General features: G+C 39.4%; 1 protein-coding gene across 4 annotated transcripts in view; it reads right to left on the bottom strand.

Annotated features, from left to right (window-relative positions):
• The window catches only part of ELOVL6 (ELOVL fatty acid elongase 6), a 134,618-nt gene that overhangs the window by 35,493 nt on the left and 72,032 nt on the right, over positions 1-27,093 (bottom strand). For all 4 annotated transcript variants that reach the window (XM_061419397.1, XM_061419395.1, XM_061419396.1 and 1 more), the window contains one exon: positions 15,911-16,042. In XM_061419397.1, coding sequence (XP_061275381.1) covers positions 15,911-16,042 — 132 coding nt within the window. The remainder of the gene's footprint in view (positions 1-15,910; positions 16,043-27,093) is intronic.

Below are 27,093 nucleotides of genomic sequence, written 5' to 3'. Positions count from 1 at the left end.
GAATAAATATTAAAAAAAAAAAATATGGTTTTATTGACTTTAAAAACATTTTAAATTATAAGTCTATTTAGGATTTATAGAACATCTCATAGGGCTTTGCCCAGAAGTTTCAAGGAAACATGAGACAGTGGTATAGAACCTTACACAACCTTTGGTCATTTCTCCTCAAAGCCTTCAGTGGAACTAAGTATGGAGTTTGTTTTCACCAAAGCCAACATCAGGGTTTTATGGCTTGTATATTTCATGAGAACAAATATTACTTTCTATCCAAATGCTGAGCGCAGCAAGAGTAAGTGAAAGCAGGAGGACTTACTTGGGTATACTGGTGTTTTAATGTAGAGACTCTATTATTTAACTTAGCCACAACTTTCACAACAGATTTCCGTTTCCTCTTTAAAAAAAAAAAAAAGTCTTTTTTTTTGGGGGCGGGGTTTATTTGATTTTTTCCCTTTCTGGCAGATGCTACTTTGATAAATATTTCAAGTGATAATCACGTATTTAGGATAAAGTGTTTTTAAAAAAATCAAAATTAACAGTTCAGCCTTTTCCTCATGAAGAAATAGATGTTCAGTCTTTTCCTCATGAAGAAATAATGGACACTGTATGAAAACATACATTTGGCTGAATATAAAACTCTACAGGCTGCCTACACACCTGGTGTCCATTTCTATTGGCAGTCTCACAAATGGATCAACACTGCATCTCTGCATTTCTCAATAACTGAAATCACTAACAGATCACGTGCCTTTTAAAAAAAATTTAGTCATGGGCACTGGGTGCTAACATTGTGGACTACACGGGATTCTTGCCCGATGGAAACTTGCAATCAGATGGGCCATCTTTTCTCCTCAGAGCTGCTCACTGTTCTGATGTGGTATCATTGCATCAGGACAGCAAGTCATAAATATTACCAATGTAGGGCTCCTACCCAAAGGGCTGTGGGCTGCAGAAGAGCACAGTCATGATGATGACTAGGACTATGAGGAGGAAGAGAGCAGTAATTCAGCCCCTAGGGCAGTAGGTGCTTCGCAGCAATTTTCTTTGTAAAGCACAATAGGCTTTAGGTTTATTGCCTAGCAGTAAGCAAGGGAAAATTACTTAAACCTCTCTGAGATTCAGTTTCCTCATTTGTAAAAGGAGACAACATATATATACCTCAAGGCAGCTGTGAAAGTCAGATCCCTGGCTGGGGAACTAAAATCCCATATACCACATGTCATGGCCATTAAAAAAATGTTAACTTAAAAAAAAAAAAAATGTGGGCACGGGTGTACCCATGGCTGATTCTTGTTGACATTTGACAGAAAGCCACAAAATTCTGTAAAGCAATTATCCTTCAATTAAAGAAATAAAGTGGCAAAAATAAATAAAAAAGCATCGGTCCTCCAAAAAAAAAAAAATAATAATAAAAAAAGAAAAGAAATACACAAGGCAGGAAAATGGGTCTTTGCTTTAACTTTTAATGACTTCAAACTTTAAGCCCATTCTCCTCAATGCATTTAGAGAGAAGTCCTTAAGGAATGCAGGAAATGTCATACATTTACATCCTAGAGGTGTCAATCAGCGGATTCATGCATGCTCAAGTGCAATTCCCTCACTGCTCAGGGTGGCAAAAGACGGGTTTGGTCTCAGCAAGAATGGAAGTGGTGGTAAGAACATCTTGAGAAGTTTAGATGCCATCTCCTGGGCCAGGCTGTCCATTCGAAATTGGAAAAATTCTAGATGGTTTTTCTTTCTTTTTTTAAGAGTTTTAATTATGTTCTTTTTAAAGGCAAAATTTTTATTTTCCTTCCTCAGCACTTCTTTCCTGATCTCTGTGTACTTGACCTGGATCTTTTTGAAAAAAAAAATTTTTTTTCACCAAGTCAGTATAAACTATAATTTAAAGCTAAACCCTTTCAGAGAACCCAAATCCGTACCTCCTGCATAAGAGAACTCTGAATAGCTAATGATTCATAATTTCTTCAAGTGATAGGCAATTCTCTAAGCTGTACTGACAATTTCTGCTGTGGGTTAACACATATATACCTAGAATCAATGGACAGTTTTCTCCAGCTACTGTAATCACCCTGCTTATCTGCTTCTCAGAACAAAAGAAAACAAAAGCCACCTGTCTGTCCACCATGGTACTGTTAATAATGAAATAAAAAAGAATAAAAGAAAATCATGCTGTTAGGAAAATGCAGCATGAGAGCTATGAAGTATTATGCCCCAAACCAACCATTTGGGTCATATTAATTTGTTTCTAAACCCCAGGGCTCTGAAAACTATAAAGGAAATAGTGGATTGCAATGAGTACAGTGAGGACTGCTGGGGTACCACAGCCTCCACCACAAACGACCATCCAGTCCTAAGTGATGAGAAGGTATCCAACAGCCTCCATCAATTTTCACTCAAGAGTTGGTAAAACAAATGGCAGGAGTCAAGTTCCAAGAAGAACCAGCAATCGATTAAAGTAATCCATCAATTGGTAGCATGGACGACAAGACACGTTAGTTACCAGGGAGAAAACTGGGTCCTTCTATCACATGCAAAATCAAGTGGGATGTGGGCAGCCTGTCAATTTTACAGCACCATCAAAAATAGATGAGCAGTTACTCTGTGGAGTTCTTGGTTGAAATACAGAGAATAAAAATTGATAGTTCTCATGAAAGGACTGCTGATACTTTCAAGATGGAGGTCAGAAGTCTCCTGCAAGAATTATTTCATATTTCCATTGATTCTGACAGCTGTGGTTAACCCTAGCATGAGTTATTGATGTTTCTTTCCCGAACCCTCATCTCACGTCTTTCCTATAGTTCACTCTCTACTCACACTCATGCCTTGAGCACATGTGGACCTTGAGAAGAAGGAAGTGTTCTCTCTCCAAATTTCAGTTTATTCTGTGTAAACAGGCCTTTCCAGAACAAGCTTCTAGTACTTTTCCATGTTACTCATTTTGTTTTCTTCAGCCAGTCTACAATTGTGGTGATTCTAGTTCAGTCAGTTCAGTTCAGGTCAGTCGCTCAGTCCTGTCCAACTCTTTGCGACCCCATGAATCGCAGCACGCCAGGCTTCCCTGTCCATCTCCAACTCCCGGAGTTCACTCAGACTCAGTCCATCGAGTCAGTGATGCCATCCAGCCATCTCATCCTCTGTCGTCCCCTTCTCCTGCCCCCAATCCCTCCCAGCATCAGAGTCTTTTCCAATGAGTCAACTCTTCGCATGAGGTGGCCAAAGTACTGGAGTTTCAGCTTTAGCATCATTCCTTCCAAAGAAATCCTAGGGCTGATCTCCTTCAGAATGGACTGGTTGGATATCCTTGCAGTCCAACCAGTTACTTCATCTTAATAAGGATGTCACATCACCTGATGTACTCTAGATTATGCACTTAGGGGCTTTTATGAAAAGTTAGGTCTGAAGAGTCTTTTGAGGATTCAATTTTTTGTTCAATATCATATATTTTTTAAACCCTACTAAACAAGGATTCTTGAAGAATTTGTGAAGTAATACTGCAAATTTATAAGCAAAGTAATCCTTAACTCAGCTTTAACTCAAAATAATCCTTAACAAATGGTTCAGAATTATAACACTTATATCCTAAATGACTGTGAAATCTCTTCAAGAACGCTCATGTTATTTCTCACACAAGTTTCAGAAAAGCTGTTATTCTAGCTATTTACATACTAATTCCTTTTGGTAACAGGATTTAAAATGCCCTGTGTGTCACCATTTTACATTGTTCCAGCACCTATAATACAAACATATTACTGAAGTCCTATTTTCATCCAGACTCAAATATATTAATTGGATTACACAAAATTAAAATTATGAGGAAAGAATCTCAAGCTTAACATTATTGAGAGGGCATGCCCCAAAATATTAATAGCAAATATATGTGGATTTCTGAAAGGAAAGGTTTTGTGTTCATGCTTTTCCGCAGTTACCAGTTTTACGAACAGCAAATTCTCATTTTTATGATTATAAAAAAATCATTTAATAAAACAAGACTACTGGATCCCATTTCCAGCTGTAAAGAAGCAAAGGTTGGCAGGCAGACTGTAGTTTTGGGAGCAGGAGGCCACTGCCGCCTGGACTCATTAACCTGCAGCTCCCTTCATGTACACAGTGGGGCCAGTCTAGGTCCTCTCATAACTTACGTTTACAACAAACTGTACACTTTTCTCCTATTTGGACCAGATCACGACACTATGATTTTTCTCTTAATCTGGAGCAGCAGAGTGACCTGCGGGTCCATGCCATCCCCAAGGAAGAGGCCAGGGCTCTGCTCAGCGCCCAGATTCCACCTGCAAAGCAGGGTTTGCTCTCTTGGCCTTCCTCAGAAAGCGCCTCTTACAGCAGCTCTGAATCCTCCTCTATAATGGACATCTTAATTTTTTTTTAAAGCAAAACATTAAGCATTCAGTTAATCAGTCTAATTACTATTTTCCTAGGAATACTTTGACATTTTGAAAATCCACATTGTTCCCAGAGTCAAGGGAAAAGCACAAAAAATACCCTATTTCCCTCTTTGGAAAGAAGACTTTTCATAAAGGGCAAGGAGACTTACTAACAACTATTTACAAATCTCTTTTCATTTCCTTTTTTCATTTTGAAAAGCTATTTTTTTCAATGCCTAGACGGACACTAGAGACACAGCAAAAATATCAGACAAAATCCTTCCCCTCATGGAACTCAGAGTTGAATTACAGACCTTCTAGAATGAGCAAGATTAGCAATACACATAGTGGCTGGAAGGTGATCCCTGTCAAGGAGAAAAGGAAATCAAGACAATGAGGAGTGAGGGTGGGTGTTAGTGTGATTTTGGACAGGGAGGTGGGAAGGTGAGATCTGAGCCAAGGTCTGAAGGAGGCAAAGGACAGGCTGTTAGAATAATGGGCAATGAATGTTCCAGTCAAGGGAGTGGCCAGTGTGAGAGCCCTGAGGCAGCAACCTTGTTAATAGGTTTGAGCAAAAACAGAGCTGCCACTCTGGCCTGAGGGATGGGAGAGGAGGAGAAGTCAGACAGGAACAAAGTCAGGCTCTGCAGGCCTCTGCAAGGCACCTCCAACTCCAGGAAGTCAACCCTGGATTTCTTGAAGCACATCTGTACTTTCCTAGGTGAAGCCTGATGATACCAAAGGAAGATTGGACTGGGGTCTGTCTGTGGCAGTTGATACAAGAAATATAAAGGATGAACAAGTGCAATGAATAAAAACGTTGATTACACATGACTGGAGAAGTAGCTAAGTGTGAGATTTTTATTCATTAATTCAGAAATTGCGTGCATGCCAGGGTGTTCCAGGAACAACCGGACACAATTCTGGCCCCAAGGAACTCACAAGGCCCCTCAAAGGTACACAGATAAGGTCGCATATAGCCTGGCTACGTGACCATGAGCAACAAGGTCGACAGAAGCTGAGATACGGGCTGAGATGATCAGAGAATCCTTTACAGAGAAGACACTCTAAAATGGATAAGACTTAAAGGGGGAAAAAAAAATGGAGGATGAATGGAGAAAGAGGAGGGATATTGGGTTCAAAGATAGGAAATGCACATGGGCAAAAGTATGTAATTTGGGGGGCAACGATGAGGCAAGTTGGCTTGAATGGAAAGCTTGCATAGGGCAGTGGTGAAAGATCCATCAAAGAAAGACTGATTTTTGATGCAACCTAAAGGCAAAGGCATTTCAATTAATGCTTAAGCAGGGAAATAAGTAAGATATGTAGAGTAGCTTTGATGGAGGAAACATTTGGGAAACAGGAACTGGTGGTTTGCAGTACTAAGATGTGAAGTGATGAAGGCCAGACCAGAGATCCCAGCATGGAAATGGAGATGAGACAGCTACTCAACATATTTAAGAAGAATTTTACAACTCAGAGGAGTTTTTGGACACTAAGAACACTGGATATTCAGAATCCAGCAATTGGTGAGTCTTTAAATACAGCCTTTAAAAACAAACAAGCCAAACCAAATCAGTAATGTTGGTTCTAGCTGTTCCTTCTGTGGTGGACTTAGCTTTACATCAGTAACAATATTAGGGCAGAGAGGTGGGGTTGGAGCAGTTATATGACCCACGGGAACCATTTAACAGAGGGAGAGGAGTTACAGATGGACGATACTTCCTGCTATTCAAACCAGAAATATCTTTTTATTGCAACAGATTGTCATATGATGTAACTGACTATTGATTTACAGCTTTATTGTTTATGACAAGGTGTATCAGAGTGTTTTTAAATAATATCGCCTTATGATTTTTCCCCAAAGAGATTTTTCTCCAGATCTTTCAGTCTCCCTGGGTTTTGGCCATAACCTTGTCATGTACACGGCATATCATCTCCCAGTCACAGTGTAGAAAGGTCCTTAGGTGTTCCCAGAATCAACTCAGGGAGTATTGAAGGCAGTTTGACCCCAAACTCCAGAGTGTTGAGATAGGAAGTGACCCTTGTCATTGGTCTGGGAATGCATATCGATACCTATAAAAGCATCTCAGTAGCAATGAGAGGAGATTTACTTGGGTTGAGGTTCTATTTCACTCTGGATTTCTCTCCTTTAGTGTTCATCTGTTTTTGGGGGGGGTGGGGGGGTGGGTTAGCATAGTGCAAGGCAAAGAAATAAGAATCATACTCAGAACTACTGTGTTGAATTTACCCATCTTCTCAGTCCTTCTTGCCTCTCAGGTTGCCCTGAGAGAGCATATTAGATAAGATTTTAAAATCCATAAAAGATGAGCTGGATCAGAAAAATCTAGATTAGTCTAGTTCATAGTTCCTTCTATTGCATAGCTTCATTACCTCATCCTTTACAATTACTGGTATAAGTATGGCTGTCTTGTTTTGAACAAAGAATACAGCTACCTGGCACCAAGCTCATGAGCTGAAAAGTGAAACTCACACTCCACTGGATTATTTGACCATGGGTCTCAAACCAGCTTCATCTTCCCAAGAAGTGACATGGTCTCCAGCATTCACTTAGATGGCTTAAATTCTGAAGAATCTGTCCACAATGCGGGAGACCCAGGCTTGATTCATGGGCCAGGAAGATCCCCTGGAGAAGGAAATGGCAACCCACTCCAGTCTTCTTGCCTGGAGAATTCCATGGACAGAGGAGCCTGGTGGGCTACAGTCCATGGAGTTGCAAAGAGTTGGACATGACTGAGCGACTAACACTTCACTTTACAATTAAGTGACTAGTTGAGCTTTTATTTTTGAATGACTTAAAGATGTTACCTAGGAAAATAGTGACAAATTTTGTCGCTCAGTCATGTCCGACTCTTAGCGACCCCATGGACTGCAGCCTACCAGGCTCCTCCATCCATGGGATTTTCCAGGCAAGAGTACTGGAGTGGGGTGCCATTGCCTTCTCCGAAAAATTTTAAAGGGCTATCAAAAAGACATCTGGTTTGAATACTTTAAATTTGAGTGACAGTATGTTAAATGTTTGGGAATATTATGGACAGAAGAGCAAGTTTCAGAGAGGAGAGAAATACTAAAAATAAAGATTTGTTGGGGCAACGTGGCAAATGATAGTTGCAATTTCCCCTTTTTCTGTTTTATTAAGCCAACTCATTTCCTCAGTGGGTTATAACTAGATTAACCATTATCTTTTACCATTCAAAGTGGGCCACTGTTGAGAGTGAAAGGGGAGCTATTAATAATTATGCTGAGACAATGGGTATAAAACTAAGGTTATCCTGAGCAAACCAGTATGTATGGATTTTAGTGTATTGGTTCCACTTCAACTGAGCCCTGAATATTCAATGGAAGGACTGATGCTGAAGCTGAAGCTCCAATATTTTGGCTACCTGGTGTGAAGAGCTGACTCATTGGAAAAGACTCTGATACCAGGAAAGATAGAAAGGAGGAGAAAGGGATGACAGAGGTTGAGATGGTTGAGATGGTTGTATGGCATCACTGACTCAATGGACATGCTGCTGCTGCTGCTGCTGCTAAGTCACTTCAGTCGTGTCCAACTCTGTGTAACCCCATGGACTGCAGCCCACCAGGCTCCCCCATCCCTGGGATTCTCCAGGCAAGAACACTGGAGTGGGTTGCCATTTCCCTCTCCAATGCATGAAAGTGAAAAGTGAAAGTGAAAGTGAAGTTGCTCAGTCCCATGAGTATGAGCTAATTCCAGGAGATAGTGAAGGACAGGGAAGCCTGGAGTGCTGCAGTCCATAGGGTCACAAAGGATCGGACACAACTTAACAATATATAAAAAACCATTCTTAATTCTAACTATAACTCTGCCATTATTGTGGTGCGTGTTTGGATCAACAGGGCACAAAATTTGTGTTTTGATATAAACTTGCTTTATTTAATGTACACCAATGGAGAAGGAAATGGCAACCCACTCCAGTATTCTTGCCTAGAGAATCCTATGGACGGAGGAGCCTGGTGGGCTGCCATCTATGGGGTCGCACAGAGTCGGACACAACTGAAGTGACTTAGCAGCAGCAGCATTTTGCCAGAATCTTATAAATGACTACAATCATTATCTTTCCTTTAAACAACTGACTTCTTTTCATTATTTGTTTTCAATTAAAAAAAAATTGCTATCCATACTTGTTTCGAACAGTTATTGTTTTTCTTATTTAACTTTTCATAATAACAAGGTCATACAAAATCAGGGCAAGCCTCCATCAGACCCTCTCTGATCTCACTGGGCTCCCTGCGTCCCCAAAAAAATCACTAGCTTGAACTTTTGAAATGTTCTTTTTATGTTTTAGTACACACATGTTAATAAATACAATGCAGTGTTAATTTATGGGTTGGGCAGAAAGTGAAGAGGAACTAAAAAGCCTCTTGACAAAAGTGAAATTGGAGAGTGAAAAGGTTGGCTTAAAGCTCAACATTCAGAAAACGAAGATCATGACATTCGGTCCCATCACTTCATGGGAAATAGATGGGGAAACAGTGGAAACAGCGTCAGACTTTATTTTGGGGGGCTCCAAAATCACTGCAGATGCTGACTGCAGCCATGAAATTAAAAGATGCTTACTCCTTGGAAGGAAAGTTATGACCAACCTAGATAGCATATTCAAAAGCAGAGACATTACTTTGCCAACAAAGGCCCGTCTAGTCAAGGCTATGGTTTTCCCAGTGGTCATGTGTGGATGTGAGAGTTGGACTATGAAGAAGCCTGAGCGCCGAAGAATTGATGCTTTTGAACTGTGGTGTTGGAGAAGACTCTTGAGAGTCCCTTGGACTGCAAGGAGATCCAACCAGTCCATTCTGAAGGAGATCAGCCCTGGGATTTCTTTGGATGGAATGATGCTGAAGCTGAAACTCTAGTACTTTGGCCACCTCATGTGAAGAGTTGACTCATTGGAAAAGACTCTGATGCTGGGAGGGATTGGGGGCAGGAGGAGAAGAGGACGACAGAGGATGAGATGGCTGGATGACATCAGTGACTCGACGGACCTGAGTCTGAGTGAACTCCGGGAGTTGGAGATGGACAGGGAGGCCTGGCGTGCTGTGATTCATGGGGTCGCAAAGACTTGGACACGACTGAGCGACTGAACTGAACTGAACTGAAACTTTTCACAAAAGGTATTACATTACCACAATTATTCATCAGCTTGCCTTTTTTTGCTACTTAGTATATGCTTTCTAGAAATGCCTTCTGCTTTGTTACATTTGGCCTTTTGATGCTGTGTCTTAAAAAATGTGAAGTTTATAACCTGTTGTTGAAAAACTAGGAGCTTTTCCCCTATGACATTTACAGTTTATGTATTCATTTCCTTCATAATATTAATATCACTGTAATCATTGTCTGTAATGTTCTCTGTGGATTAAGAAGGACCACTTCTGGAAACCATAACAAAGCACTAGATACAAGGCACATGAGTATAAATTCAGTTCTGAAATTTGTTAGTTTCAATGTTTCATCACTTTATAGGTCAATGATGTACTTAACTCCTTCAATATGGGTTTTTAAAATGTCATATTTTTCTCATCTGAATAGTTTCAGTTGGTTTTATTATATGTCTGTTTCTTTAAAAATAAGGCAGTTGCCAATAATTCTTCCAATATTAAATACTGATGGGTGAATAAAACCACAATTAGATTTGATCAAATATCATTCATGTGCATCTTTGCTCTGTTAAACACATTTTTCTGAATGTGTCCTATGGTATATATAAGCCCTTTGTTCATGGAACTCTTACTAAAGAAAAAGAGTAATTTTCTATTCACTTTGAATATATTTTATACTTAAGCTGAAGATAAAATTCAATGACTAAATAAAAATAAGGCCAGGAAATAAAAATGAGTTTCAACAGAGAAAATCGCTGGATAATAACATGGCAAAAAGTCCAGCTGTAAAGTTAGGGTATCTGGCTTTGAACAAATAAAGCCTAAAGCAATTGAGGCCAGAGTGAATCACCAGGAGACAGGAATAAGCAAATTTGAAGCAGGTGTGATACTGGCATCTACAAATATGCTGCACAAAGTAATTAACTTATTCTAATGTGCATTGACTAGACACCTGTCCTTTGATCTGCTCTGGGTCAGAGACCTAGAAGAAGGCTCCTTATTCTGCTAGTAAGAAGAAAACTCTGCCAGACAGAGACCTGGTGAAGGCTGCTTGAATCAGAAGCATGCACATCTGCACCCAATCTAGAAGGATTTAAAGTTATTAAATCAGTACATAGAAAGTCCTTTACAAATCAACAGAAGTAACCCCACTGAGATGCCATAGCAACATGATTTAATGACTCAGGAAGAATGGCTGGCTGGCATCTTGAAGGGCTTGAGGCTGTCTGCCATAAGCAATAATCCCAGGATTTACTAGTTCAAATTGCCAGAATTTTTTTCAGTATTACCCTAAGGCAATATCCAAATATCTAGGGCCAAACGCCACCTGGAATGGTCTCATCAAATAAGAAAATGCTTATCCTTGGGTTGTAGGCTGCTATGTCCTAATCTTATCCATAAAGACTGATACAGAAGCTGACGGCTTGGGTCTAAAAGGGGAGGCATGGCTTGAGGTTAATGGGAAGAAATTGTCAAGAAAACCCCAGAGAAGTCATTTTCCAATGAAATAAATCTATGGTGGACCTGGGAAAAACCTCACTTGATCATATCTTATCTACTCTGTCAAAACTTATGACAGCCTTCAATAAATTACAATGTATTTGACCTATATGAAAACTTCGGTCAAAATACAAAGATAAAGAAAGAAAACACGCTACAGGTAATGCTCACCAAATCATATAACACCCCCTCCCTCCTTCTGAAACAGAGCAGTAAAAAGAGAGGGGTTTGTTTTTGCTTAGGGAGCCTACATATCTGATTTAATTTCCACCCAGTTGTCTCAGTTCATGAGTAAACATAGTTTGGGGTATCTGGAAATAAGTCTAAGTTGGGTCTCTAGTTACTGTAAAGGAGCTCACAGGTAAGCTTGAAAAACTGGGGAAAAGACATTCGTTTTAAGCAGTAATATACATTAAAAATTCTTTTCAGTGATTTTCCAAAAGCAAAATCTTACTCTTCCTCTCCCTCATTTCTAATTCCTCTAACAGAAAAATTGGGTTCTCTCTCCTCTTTTTTCCAAACCCATGATATCCTATTAGTGGTAAGCAGTGGCTCTTAAGGGTCCTTCATAATTGCATGCCATCTCATGCAGGAATCTCTTGTGTAAGGACCTTATATATTAAACACCATTTACAGGTGAATTTGAAAATTTGTGAATTATAATAAAATAAGAGTCATAATCTTCTACAAACATATTCTTATAATAATGAAGTTATTTTATTAATATATCACCTAGATAGAATTTTTATTAATACTCATCAAAACAACTGTTTGTGAGCTTATCTTTTTGATTTTTTATATAAATTTTTGACGCTTTACGTCAATTTCATTCGAAAGCTATTTTTCTAAAAGAAAGAACAAACATCACTTGAGATTCTGTGTATGAGATTGTGTATGCATATGTGTATATTTTAGGAAATGCTGTAAATGCAGTAAAGCACAAAGAATAATAAACACCCAATATCCAGAATTGAGCTGTCAACATGATGCTTCTTTCATTTCTTTTGAATAAGAAGATAAGGCATCACGAAAAATTTAAATCCTTTTTGCTCTAGATTACTGGTCCACTAGAACCAACCTCTATAAGCTCTGAAATTTTTTTCTGCTTATTTTCCAGTAAATAGTGGGCATTAAAAAAAAAACAAAAAAAACACACACACAAACCTGTCTCCTCTCCCTTACCGTAGCTGTAAGAATCGAGTATATTTTCTTCTATTATCTTTTTAGATATTTTTACAAATACTTAAATGTATTAATGAACAATACGTGTTTTATGTCTAGGAGTAAAATTTACATAAACATTCCATTAAAAAATTAATTCTGTATTAAGCCTTTTCATTCAATGCACTGTTGATCAGAATTAAGCACTGACTCGATGGACGTGAGCCTCAGGGAACTCCGGGAGTTGATGATGGACGGGGAGGCCTGGCGTGCTGCGATTCATGAGGTTGCAAGGTGTCGGACATGACTCAGCGACTGATCTGATCTGATCTGATCTGAACATGGGACCATGTTCAATTAATACAACCACAGAATTCCATTATAATGTTTCCAAATAACTGATTAGAATATTATGATCAATTTTTATAAGACCCAAGACAGTCCATGCTTGGACACCTTTTGGTAGTTCCAGCTTTTACAATTTTATACAAAACATGGCTCTTAAGAAAGTAAGTAACCAATAGAATTAAGGAAATTGAAGATGAAACAGGAACTTGTCAATCTAAAAAAGATGGTTGTGTTAATGACTATTGCATATGTTCTATGGTGTAAGTACTGACCTTGGGAACTTGGGTTTTGGCATAGGAGGAAAGAGAAATCTTTTAAGTAAAAACTCTGGATACATCCTTTCAAAATAACAAATAATTTTCTTTTTCTGCTCTCAGCCCTGGGATTTCTTTGGAAGGAATGATGCTAAAGCTGAAACTCCAGTACTTTGGCCACCTCATGCCAAGAGTTGACTCATCGGAAAAGACTCTGATGCTGGGAGGGATTGGGGGCAGGAGGAGAAGGGGACGACAGAGGATGAGATGGCTGGATGGCATCACTGACTCGATGGATGTGAGTCTGAGTGAACTCCGGGAGTTGGTGATGGACAGGGAGGCCTGGCATGCTGCGATTCATGGGGTTGCAAAGAGTCAGACACGACTGAGCGACTGAACTGAACTGAACTGAACCGAAGAGGCCTAAAAATAAGAACTTAGTGACAACAACCATCCCTGGTACTTAGAGTTATTTCTAAATACTACTCCTTCTCCCAAAGGAAGTTGAGATCTTTTGAGAAATGATTGATTTCAGTTCTGGACAAGGATATGCAACATGCTTGACCTGGGACAGCTTGTCATCCCCACCCCCACCCCCAATCACATACACACCCCAAAATACACACACATACACAAAAATCAAGCTATGAGCACTACTCAAGATGGGGAAAGGATTCAGGAGCTAATCTGAAGAAATTCCCTCTGGCTAAACATGGGTTAACTTAGCATCAAAAAGAATAATAGCATTGGGCTACAATACATCATATCCAAATTCACCTCACACTCACTGACATGTAAAAAAGTATAATTCTGTAAGTTCATAATGATACTTAAAAACACCCATTATTATTCACATGCTAAGTAATCAAATTAATTTTTTTGAAACTGCTAAATATGACTAAAGAATCAAGTACTTATCCTTGCTTTTGTTTCACTAACTTCTTATAAAAAGTCCTATCAAATCTAAATATAATAAAATTTCTAGTTCTGTTGACTAACAAAAAATACAGGGTTTCAGAAGAACGCAATCAGTAACATCCTGTCTGGTGGAAACTCTAAAAGAGAAACAATTTGGATTATCCAAAGAATGGATTGGAAGTGGAAGGAAAGACAAAACCTATAAGTTAAATTGGGTGAGGATTTTTTACTTTTGTTTAGGTCCTTATCAGTTGACTATTTTATATATAGAGAATCCCAGGGACAGGGGAGCGTGGTGGGCTGCCATCTATGGGGTCGCACAGAGTTGGACACGACTGAACAGACTTAGCAGCAGCAGCAGTGTGTATAAGTCCATTGGGTCAAAATTCTTAAAAATAAATTGTACAAAAAAAATTTGAAACACCTGGAGAAAATGGAGCACTCAATAAGAAAGAATTATTACTAATTTAGGTGAGATTAAGGACACTGACCAGTCTAGTGAGACTACTTAACTTTTAGAAATGGTATCATTTCATTCAGAAATAGTTGAGTCTGTAATAGTTCCCAATAATTTGGGTCAAGGGAGAAGTTGGTGGGAACATAGATGAAACAGTATTGATAACTGTTTAAGCAGGAGAACAGGTGCGTGGGGGTCCCTGGACTTTCTTCTTCCCTCTTATATGTGCTAAGGTTAAAAAAACAGAAGATAAAGGTTCAGGGGATGTTGAAAGATCTGTAAAATGCTGAAAGGCATCATCAAGATAATTTTTCCCTCAAATATCAAAGTACTTAAGGTGAGGCAGACTCTGTGAACCTTCATTGTAAATAAAAATGAAAATGCTGCTTTGTATTAGAGAATTAGGACCTGATGCATATGAAATGGAAGGAGTCTTTAGTGGTAGGTTCAGATCACAAGTATCTCACATGTAGTGCCTTATGAAATGCACCAAAATAAAGAGTGCCTGCAGTAGCAAGCAAGCACATCAGTGTTTCAGACGCAGGGAGCCAGCCTGACGGAAATGTACAGATCAGAGTTTGTGAAAATTCTCTTCCTGCCTGATCATCTTTAACAAAGCCTTAAGTGACTAATGAGGCCTTTAATGAGTCCATGTGTTTCTCATTAGTGGTGCATGCTAAGTCGCTTCAGTCGTGTCCGACTCTATGACCCCATGGATTATAGCCCACCAGGCTCCTCTGTCCATGGAATTCTCCAGGCAAGAATACTGGAGTGGGTTGCCATGCCCTCCTCCAGGGGATCTTCCCAACCCAGGGATTGAAACCAGTGTCTACTGTGCTCCCTGGATCGCAGGCAGATTCTTTACCACTGAACCCCTGGAGAAGTAGAACTGTTAATATGTAATACAAGAAAAGTAGAAATACTCCTATATATTAGAAAGAATAGGTTTTTATTCTGTAGCATATTTATATCTGCTTCCTACCCATCCCCAGGCCTAGTTATCAACCTCCTGGTTTTGACAAGCAAAACACAGAAGGAATAGGTGCCTTTGTTAGCACTGTAGGTAAGTTCTGGCACCTGTTTGGATACCAGCTGTGTGTCAATTCATCTTATGATTGTCAAATCACCAAATATTACAAAGCTAGACATGCTCCTTCAGGGTTCCAAGAGTGTGTTTGCATGTTGGCTGGCAGATATTCTTGGAGAGACCAGGCCTGATCCTGACCAGCCTCTATGACGAGTTTTGTCTGACGCAAAGTAAGACCTGAATGCATAAGCATATGCCTGTGAGTCAATTCAGGTGGAGGATGCTTTGGGGATACGGAACAGAAGCATTTTCTGGTCCAGTGTCTCATCAAATGCTCGAAAGCTATTTTTGACTATGTACCAGTCAATTAGAGTATGCCCACCCCATCTGAACACTACCATACACTTCCACAGTTTATTGCTGCAGTTTACCCCTACATCTTTATTTATACGCCAAAAAATGGAACTGATGCACTGCTTCTAGTCCTAAGACATAAACTGAGTTACTGCACGAACAGTCTGGACAAGAGAGGAGATGGCCTGAGTGTTCTCAAAATGAAGAGAGCATGGCAAGCTTGGCGGCATGAAGCCTTTCCCTCGGGATGTGGTGCTATTTTACATCCTTAAGGATAAAAAATATGAGATGCAGGATTAAACGTTGTTGTCTTTCAGCTAATCTGATGAAATAGATGGATTTTATTTGGAAAATGAAAAACAACAAAAAAACCTACCTGAAGACTGCAAGGGTCAGAGACCAGAGCACTAAAGGCTTCCTCAGCTCGAACTTCGCCCGCTTGTTCATTAGGTGCCGACCACCAAAGACAAAGGCAGCATACAGGGCGGAAAACAGGAAAGATTTCTTCCTAGGAACAAACAGAAAAACAAAATCTTATGAAATAAAGAGCTTTAAGCAATTTATCTTTATTCATTAGAAACGTATATTGCTTCACCAACTTTTCTACCCCTCTTCTCTTCGTACTTACTGAAAATATACTCTTGGGAATGTGCCCCCTTCCCTAAAGAGAGAAATTTGAGTCCATTTGGCAACATGGTGGCTAGTGACTCCTCCCCTGATAAAGGAGGTCATCCAGGTTAACTCTTGTCAGGATAGATGTATTTTCTTTTGAGGCTCTGTAACTCTAAACATTTCATCAACATGGTACTGAGGTACAAAAAGAAATATTTTTACCAAGAGCACTGATTTTCAGAGTTTGCTGGACAATTTAGATAGATTAATTTAAAAGGACCATTTTGTTGGAAATAGAAAATCTAGGTGACAGACCTGTGTCCTACGACAAGAAAGCCTTTAAAAATGCCATCTTCCTAACAGACTAATGATACTAAAGAATGACTTTGGAGAAACACTTCATGATTTAAAACACTAAAACCAAGCTACATGAATTACGGCTCCTGAAAGATGGATTCCTGACACCTTCACTAGGGGAAGTGAAGTCGCTTAGTCGTGTCCAACTCTTTGCGACCCCGTGGACTGTAGCCTACCATGCTCCTCCATCCATGGGATTTTCCAGGCAAGAGTACTGGAGTGGGTTGCCATTTCCTTCTCCAGAGGATGTTCCTGACCCAGGGATCGAACCTGGGTCTCCCACATTGTAGGCAGACGCTTTACCGTCTGAGCCACCAGGGAAGCAGGGGAGGCAGGTATTAAACGTCAGTATAATCATTAATAATAAGCCTAATTGTCAGACATCATACAATGCAATAGGAAGAACACAGAACTTCTTACAGTACAGTGGCCTAAAACCTTGAGGTTGAATCTCGGCAAATATCTGATTTTTCTACCTGCTTATTGGAAGGAAAGTTATGACCAACCTAGATAGCATATTAAAAGGTAGAGACATTACTTTGCCAACAAAGGTCCGTCTAGTCAAGGCTATGGTTTTTCCAGTGGTCACGCATGGATGTGAGAGTTGGACTGTGAAGAAAGCTGAGCACCAAAGAATTGATGCTTTTGAACTGTAGTGTTGGAGAAGACTCTTGCGAGTCCCTTGGACTGCAAGGAGATCCAACCAGTCCATTCTAAAGGAGATCAGCCCTGGGTGTTCTTTGGAAGGACTGATGCTAAAGCTGAAACTCCAATACTTTGGCCACCTCATGCAAAGAGTTGACTCATTGGAAAAGACTCTGATGCTGGGAGGGATTGGGGGCAGGAGGAGAAGGGGATGACAGAGGATGAGATTGCTGGATGGCATCACTGCCTCGATGGACATGAGTTTGGGTGACCTCCGGGAGTTGGTGATGGACAAGGAGGCCTGGTGTTCTGCACTTCATGGGGTTGCAAAGAGTCGGACATGACTGAGCGACTGAACTGAACTGATTGGAAAAGATAGGGGATAGAGCCAAACTGAAACATTCTGTTGTTAAATTGTGTCCAACTCTTTGCAACCCTGTGGACTGTAGTCTGCCAGGCTCCTCTATCCATGGGATGCTCCAGGCAAGAATACTGGAGTGAGTTTCCATTTCCTTTTCCAGGGGATCTTTCCCACCCAGGGACTGAGCAGGCGTCTCCATCTTGGCAGGCAGATTCTTTATCACTGAGCCACCTGGGAAGCCCAGGACATTCTGTAGGACAGCTGACTTTCTTTCTTCAAAATGTCAGTCGTAAGAAATCAAAATCTAGGGCTGTTCTATATTAAAAGCAACTTGAGAGACATAATTAAATATAACATGTTGAACTTCTGGGGATCTTTATTTGAACAGATGTTTAAAAAAATCTTTAATAAAATCAGAAAATTATCAGTCATAATTTTAAAAATTCTTATAAGTTAATATTTATGGGTAAAATTGTGTGTCTTGGATTTGCTTTAAAATACTCTAGGAAACAAACAGAACTCAGGCAACATTAAGAATGGAGAGATGAAGGGAGATTTAAAAAAAAAATGATGAAACACAGGGTCTTCAGCACACATTTATGATTAAAATGCTTCAAAAAATGGTCAAAGAAGGAAACCTACCTCAACATAATAAAGGCCATATATGATAAGCCCACAGCAAACATTCTCAATGGAAAAAACTGAAAGCATTCACCCTAAGTTCAGGAACAAGACAAGGGTGCCACTTTCACCACTATTATTCAACATAGTTTTGGAAGTCCTAGCTACAGCAATCAGAGAAGAAAAAGAAATAAAAGGAATCCAGATTGGAAAAGAAAAAGTAAAGCTCTCACTGTTTGCTGATGACATGATACTATACACAGAAAACCCTAATGATAATATCTGATAATTACTAGAGCTAATCAGCGAATTTAGCAGCCTCAGGAAATAAAATCAACACACAGAAATCACTTGCATTCCTATATACTAACAATGAAGTATCAGAAAGAGAAATTAAGGAATCAATCCCATTCACCATTGTAACAAAAAGAATAAAATATATAGGAATAAACTTACCTAAGGGAGAAGGCAATGGCACCCTACTCCAGTACTCTTGCCTGGAAAATCCCAGGGACGGAGGAGCCTAGTAGGCTCCAGTCCATGGGGGGTCACTAAGAGTCGGGCATGAGTGAGCGACTTCACTTTCACTTTTCATTTTCATGCATTGGAGAAGGAAATGGCAACCCACTCCAGTATTCTTGTCTGGAGAATCCCAGGGACAGAGGAGCCTAGTGGGCTGCCGTCTATGGGGTCGCACAGAGTCAGACACGACTGAAGCGACTTAGCAGCAGCAGCAGCAGCAAGGAGATAAAAGAACTGAATGCAGAAAATTGTAAGACACCGATGAAAGAAATCAAAGATGACATAAACAGATGGAGAGATATTCCATGTTCTTGGGTAGGAAGAATCAATATTGTGAAAATGACTATACTACCAAATGCAATCTGCAGATTCAGTGCAATCCCTATCAAATTACCAATGGCATTTTTCACAGAACTAGAACAAAAAATTTCACAATTCATATGGAAACACAAAAGACCCCAAATGGCCAAAGCAGTCTTGAGAAAGAAGAATGGAGCTGGAGGAATCAACCTTCCTGACTTCAGATTATACTACAAAGCTACAGTCATCAAGACAGTATGGTACTGGCACAAAAACAGAAATATAAACCAATGGAACAAGATAGAAAGCCCAGAAATAAACCCACTACTTTGCCAACAAAGGTCCTTCTAGTTAAAGCTATGGTTTTTCCAGTAATCATGTATGGATGAGAGAGTTGGACTATAAATAAAGCTGAGCGAAGAACTGATCCTTTTGAACTGTGGTGTTGGAGAAAACTCTTGAGAGTCCCTTGGACTGCAAGGAAATCCAACCAGTCCATCCTAAAGGAAATCAGTCCTGAATATTCATTGGAAGGACTAATGCTGAAGCTGAAACTCTAATACTTTGGCCACCTGATGTGAAGAACTGACTCATTTGAAAAGATCCTGATTCTGGGAAAGATTGAAGGCAGGAGGAGAAGGGGATAACAGAGGATGATATAGTTGGATGGCATCACCAACTCAATGGACATATGTTTGAGTAAACTCCAGGAGTTGGTGATGGATAGGGAGGCCTGGCATGCTACAGTCCATGGGGTCTCATAGAGTCGGACATGACTGCGTGACTGAACTGAACTGAACCTATGCGTACCTTATTTTCGACAAAGGAGGCAAGAATATACAATGGGGCAAAGACAGCCTTTTCAATAAGTGGTGCTGGGAAAACTGAACAGCTACATGTAAAAGAATGAAATTAGAATGCTTCCTAACACCGTACACAAAGATAAACTCAAAATGGACTAAAGACCTAAATGAAAGACCAGAAACCATAAAACTTAGAGAAAACATAGGCAGAACACTGGATGACACAAAGCAAGATCCTCTATGACCCACCTCCTAGAGTAATGGAAATAAAAACAAAAGTAAACAAGATTAAACTTTAAAAGCTTTTGCACAGCAAAGGAAACTATAAGCAAGGTAAGAGGACAACCTCAGAATGGGAGAAAATAGCAAATGAAACAACTGACAAAGGATTAATTTCCAAAATATACAAGCAGTCATACAACTCAATACCAGAAAAACAACCCAATCAAAAAGTGGGAAAAGACCTAAACAGACATTTCTCCAAAGAAGACATACAGATGGCTAACAAACACATGAAAAGATGTTCAACATCACTCATTATTAGAGAAATGTGAATCAAAACTACAATGAAATATCACCTCTCACTGGTCAGAATGGCCATCATCAAAAAGTCTACAAACAATAAATGCTGGAGAGGGAGTAGGGAAAAGGGAACGCTCTGCACTGTTGGTGGGAATGTAAATTGATACAGCCATTATGGATGACGGTATGGAGATTCCTTACAAAACCAGGAATAAGACCACCATGTGACCCAGCAATCCCACTCCTAGGCATATACCCTGAGGAAATCAATATTGAAAATGACACATGTATCCCACTGTTCATTCCAGCACTGTTTACAATAGCTAGAACACGGAAGCAACCTAGGTGTCCACTGACAGATGAATGGATAAAGAAGTTTTGGTACATATACACAATGGAATATTACTCAGCCATAAAAAGGAACACATTTGAGTCAGTTCTAATGAGGTGGATGAACCTAGAGCCTATTATACAGAGTGAAGTGAGTCAGAAAGAGAAAGAAATATCATATACTAACGCATATATATGGAATCTAGAAAGATGGCACCAAAAAATTTATTTGCAGAGCAGCAATGGAGAAACAGACATAGAGAATAGACTTATGGACATGGGGAGAGGGGAGGAGAGGGTGAGATTATGGAGAGAGTAACATGGAAACTTATATTACCATATGTAAAATAGACAGCCAACAGGAATTTGCTGTATGGCTCAGGAAACTCAAACCGGGACTCTGTATCAACCTTGAGGGGTGGACTGGGGAGGGAGATGGGAGGGAGGTTCAAGAGGGAGGGGCTGTATACCTATGGCTGATTCATGTTGAGGTTTAAAAACAATAAAATTCTGTAAAGCAATTATCCTTCAATTAAAAAATAAAGTTAAAAAAAAAAAAAAAAACCCTTACATTTCAGGAAATACCTACCCACCAACAAACACTTTTAAAGAACTTTGTTTTTGAAGACTGTTTTATCAACATAATGTATGAAATTAGGAAAACAACCAAGAGCTCAGGCATTCTAAACCAAAAGGCAAACTCAAGAGAATCAATTAAGTTTTAAGAGCAGTTGGATCTAGTAGAACTTCACCTTTTTTTACTACTAAATTATATAAGAACCCATAGGGAATTTTTAGCTAAAGTCCATCTTCATTTGAGTTATGTCAAATAACATAATAATTATTTAATTGGCTTCCTCATATATTGGCAAGCTGATTATTTTTCAAACTGTAAACCTTTTATTTTGTATTAACAAAATAAATTATTTTTATTAACAATCTTGTGGCAGTTTCAGGTGAACAGTGAAGGGACTCAGCCATATATACACATGTATCCATTCTCCTCCAAACCTCCCTCTCATCCAGGCTGGCACAGAACACAGAGTAGAGTTCCACATCCTATACAATAGGTCCTAGTTGTTACACTGTTATTTTTAATGAAAATCTAAAAGTGGTAATTTTTAACAAGTCTAAAAAAATTTTCAGAAAAATAAATGAAATTTCAGAAATAAAAAAGATAAGAAAAAATAATGGAGAGATGAAAGGAGAGTAATAAAAAAAATGATGGAACACAGGATCTTATGAGTCCTTTTTTCTTTTTGTTAGGTTTAGGTGGGACTTTTAGTCAGGAAGGTCCAGGTAAATAGAATAGAATCTGCATGTCCTGCACATTTATTAGTGTACCAAGGAGAAGTGAACAATAGTATCGGGAATGCCATAAAGAATAAAAACACAAAGTTTTCGTAGAGTACAATTCAATATAAAGTAACAGAGGCCATGTATTACAAATAACTGAAACAACTGAGTACTTTCTGATATGATAAAGCAATGTTTCTTTTAAAATGGGTACTCTTCATTCAAGGGCTGAAAAATAAGTTCCGAGATGTAATACAAAAAGAAAAATGCATTCACCCAAAGAGGATTACTTGTAAAGGGCTTTGTATTTTTTCCCCAACGACTGCCACGAATTGCTGACACATGAGAGATCTTATTGTTCACACAGCGTCACGCTTCTTCCAGGGATTGCCAATGACTAACTTGGTGAACACCACCAAATAAAGTGGTGATTTCTGAAATCAACTGGTAAATAGATTTAAATAAATCACTTCCACAAACTCTGGAAACATAAGACCTGGCACAGACTAGTGCTTAATAAATGTTTATTGAATGATCATGATCTTGTCATATTGAATTTTCTGATAAGAGAAAGTATAATTAATGTACTCAGGCACATGGAAACTCAGAGAACATTGTATAAATCAACAGTTGGTGGCTCAGATGGAAAGAATCTGCCTGCAATGTGGGAGAGCCAGGTTCGATCCCCGGCTTGAAAAGATCCCCTGCAGAAGGGAATCACTCCAGGATTCTTGCCTGGAGAATTCCATGGACAGAAGACCCTGGCAGACTACAGTCCATGGGGTCACAAAGAGTCGGACACAACTCAGCAACTAACAGTTTCACTTTTTCACTTTCCCTTTCCCAGTTAATGTCTTAAAAAGAATAAAATATTTAGAAAAAAAAATGATGCATTTTCTTCCTCCAGAAAGAAAGAGGCTATTTCTGTATTTCAAAGAGAAGCGGAAAAGTGAGACAATTTACGGAAACTGTTAACTATTCAACATTTGAAAAATAAAGCAGTTTTGGCCATAAATACATTTATTGCCTTACTCTTTTTAAGTTTGAAAGTGTATGGCATTACTTTAAAAATCAGAATCACTCTACTATGTGCACATAAGGATTCACTCAAGAAAAACAAAATTTATTAAGTTAATGTAGACAGTAGTCATAAGCAAAAGCATATATTCTTTTCTAAATTAAAGGTATTATGATTTAAGGAGTGATTCCTGGGGGTAGAGATAGTGCTAAAAAGCTTTGGTATTTAATTCTCTTAATCATCCTTAATGTAGGTAAAACATTTTCTTCATGTTATGACCAAGGAGCCTGACTTAGAGATTAAGGAGCCTGACTTAGAGATTAAGTAGCCTCAGTTCTATGGTAAGAAGAATTTATCTGCTGTGTTATAAGAATTCCTTAAACCCCTTTACAGAATTACAAGGCTGTTCTGTAACTTTGTGGCACCCTGTTTGTGAAAAGATGAAGAGGAAATCTCTATACCTTTGTTTCAACTGCCACATTTTCTGGGCAGTGGAAGTCTTTGATCCAAATTCTCTTCAGAACAAATTCACTATATGTATCCCTGAAAACTCTTCCTTTCAACAATTTATTATTCTTTCTCTTGCTCATTCACTCTAATTCCAAGTTCTGTTATAGTTACATTAATTATATTACTCCCAATTATGAACCAAGTTAGAGAATGTCTATATGATCCTATCATTCTAGCCTAAGGGAAAAATAATGTGCCTTGAAGAATGAACCAAAGAATAAAAGTCCTCCCTCTGTAGTCTTTTCTCAAATTTCTTCAGTTCTAGAATGAGAATTAGTCCTAAGGTACTGCTAGGTTCCTGGCCGGGGCTGTTCCCTTTTCCACATGTTTGCTAAAGATCTCTTTAAGAATCTTCAAGTCCACAGCTAGGGCAACCAAGTTGATCAATATAAACATGCAGAATTTGAGAACTGTGAGGGACAAATGTTCTACAGAAAAGGAAATGAGGTGGGGCATGCTGATGACATTGGTTGTTCAGGGTCACGTGGCTGCATTCACACATATTGGTCAAAACTACCAAAAATTGAAATGGCTGTGATCAAGCATGCAGGTAAACAAAAATCAATTGTCTAGGCTCTATCTGGGTCCCAGGCAGTCAATAATGAGCACCATCGCTTCAGTCATCTCTGACTCTCTGTGATGCTATGGACTGTAGCCCGCCAGGCTCCTCTGTCTATGGGGATTTTCCAGGCAAGAATACTGCAGTGGGTTGCCATGCCCTTCTCCACTAGTGGTAATCACTAGTTTTCCAGGGGATCTTCCTGACCCAGCGATTGAACCCACATCTCTTAACATCTCCTACATTGACAGGCAGGGTCTTTACCACTAGAGCCACCTGGAAAGCCCCCAGTCAATCATATGAACTGAGTATAAATATTATAATAAAAAACAAGTTACTTATTGTATCCTACATAAATCTTCCACTGTGGTGAAATTTAAATAATGTTTTGGTAACAATGGATGGACTTGGAAGGCCATTATGCTAACTGAAATGAGACAGATAAGAAAGAATACTATATGAAATTACTTATACAAAGAATCTAAAAAATACAACAAACTAATGAATATAAGAAAAATGAAGCAGTCTCATAGATATAAAGCACTACTGGTTAACAGTGGGGAAAGGAAGGGGAGGGGCAGTATAAAGGTGGGAGGGTAGGAGAAATCAACTGTTGGATATAAGACAGGCTACAAGGTTGTATTTTACAAATGGGAAATATAACCAATGTTTTGCAATAACTGTAAAAGGAGTATAAACTTTAAAAATTGTAGTAAAAATGAGTAAATACACAAAAAATAAAAATGTTCAATATGCTTTGAGGTAATTGAGAACTAAGTTTAGGGTTCTATTAAGAGAAGGAGTCATCTGAGGAAGCATTAACTGAGTAAAAATTTATCATTCATAGTTGAATGTTATGATTTTTCCATTTTGCTAGAAGATAATTTTTCTTTAGCCAAAAGGGTGATTTAAGTGGATTAAAACTGTATTTCCATCCTGGTATCTCTTTGGTAAAGTTTCAATTACAGTCAAGATGAATAATGACTTGCTGCAGGCCCACTTACTATTTAATGTGGATAGATGACGTCCCTAAAATTTCAACAGGAATCCAATAATACTTCATATTCTGACAGGCCTCCATAGCTGGGTATAATTGTAACACTGCACTGTTTTATCACCAGATAACCAGAAATTTCTAGATGGTATGGACTCTTGCTTACTAAATGTACTCTTAAATGCACAATCATACAGCACAACCTTTAACTGTAGGTACTTAATACTTTTCATATTGTTCATAGGGTTCTCAAGGCAAGAATAGTGAAGTGATTTGCCATTCCCTTCTCTAGCGGACCACGTTTTGTCAGAACTCTCCACCATGACCTGTCCATCTTGGGTGGCCCTACACAGCATGGCTCATGGTTTCATCGAGTTAGACAAGGCTGTGTTCCATGTGATCAGATTAGTTAGTTTTCTGTGATTGTGGTTTTAAGTCTGTCTGCCCTCTGATGGAGAAGGATAAGAGCTTATGGAGGCTTCCTGATGGGAGAGACTGACTGAGGGGGAAACTGAGTCTTGTTCTGATGGGCGGGGCCATGCTTCAGTTCAGTTCAGTCACTCAGTCGTGTCCGACTCTTTGCAACCCCATGAACTGCAGCACGCCAGGTCTCCTTGTCCATCACCAACTCCCAGAGTTCACTCAAATTCACATCCATCGAGTCACTGATGCCATCCAGCCATCTCATCCTCTGTCGTCCTCTTCTCCTCCTGCCCCCAATCCCTCCCAGCATCAGAGTCTTTTCCAATGAGTCAACACTTCGCATGAGGTGGCCAAAGTACTGGAGTTTTAGCTTTAGCATCATTCCTTCCAAAGAAATCCCAGGGCAGATCTCCTTCAGAATGGACTGGTTGGATCTCCTTGCAGTCCAAGGGACTCTCAAGAGTCTTCTCCAACACCAAAGTTGAAAAGCATCAATTCTTCGGCACCCAGCTTTCTTCACAGCCCAACTCTCACATCTATACACGACTACTGGAAAAACCATAGCCTTGACTAGACGGACCTTTGTTGGCAAAGTAATGTCTCTGCCTTTGAATATGTTATCTAGATAGGTCATAACTTTCCTTCCCAGGAGTAAGTATCTTTTAATTTCATGGCTGCAGTCACATCTGCAGTGATTTTGGAGCCCCCAAAATAAACTCTGACACTGTTTCCACTGTTTCCCCATCTATTTCCCATGAAGTGATGGGACCTGATGCCATGATCTTCGTTTTCTGAATATTGAGTTTTAAGCCAACTTTTTCACTCTCCTCTTTGACTTTCATCAAGAGGCTTTTGAGTTCCTCTTCACTTTCTGCTATAAGGGTGGTGTCATCTGCATATCTGAGGTTATTGATATTTCTCCCGGCAATCTTGATTCCAGCTTGAGCTTTTACCAGCCCAGCGTTTCTCATGATGTATTCTGCATATAAGTTAAATAAGCAGGGTGACAATATACAGCCTTGACATACTCCTTTTCCTATTTGGAGCCAGTCTGTTGTTCCATGTCCAGTTCTAACTGTTGCTTCCTGACCTGTATACAGATTTCTCAAGAGGCAGGTCAGGTGGTCTGGTATTCCCTTCTCTTTCAGAATTCCCCACAGTTTATTGTGATCCACACAGTCAAAGGCTTTGGCATAGTCAATAAAGCAGAAATAGATGTTTTTCTGGAACTCTCTTGCTTTTTCGATGATCTAGAGGATGTTGGCAATTTGATCTCTGGTTCCTCTGCCTTTTCTAAAATCAGCTTGAACATCTGGAAGTTCATGGTTCATGTATTGCTGAAGCCTGGCTTGGAGAATTTTGAGCATTACTTTACTAGTGTGTGAGATGAGTGCAATTGTGCAGTAGTTTGAGCATTCTTTGGCATTGCCTTTCTTTGGGATTGGAATGAAAACTGACCTTTTCCAGTCCTGTGGGCTGCTGAGTTTTCCAAACTTGCTGGCATATTGAGTGCAGCACTTTCACAGCATCATCTTTCAGGATTTGGAATAGCTCCACTGGAATTCCATCACCTCCACTAGCTTTGTTTGTAGTGATGCTTTCTAAGGCCCACTTGACTTCACATTCCAGGATGTCTGGCTCTAGGTCAGTGATCACACCATCGTGATTATCTGGGTCATGAAGATC

This window comes from Bos javanicus, chromosome 6 (assembly GCF_032452875.1).
Source record: "Bos javanicus breed banteng chromosome 6, ARS-OSU_banteng_1.0, whole genome shotgun sequence".
Lineage (NCBI taxonomy): Eukaryota > Metazoa > Chordata > Mammalia > Artiodactyla > Bovidae > Bos > Bos javanicus.
The sequence above is the reverse complement of the archived record's forward strand: the minus strand, read 5'-3'. Positions and strand labels throughout refer to the sequence as shown.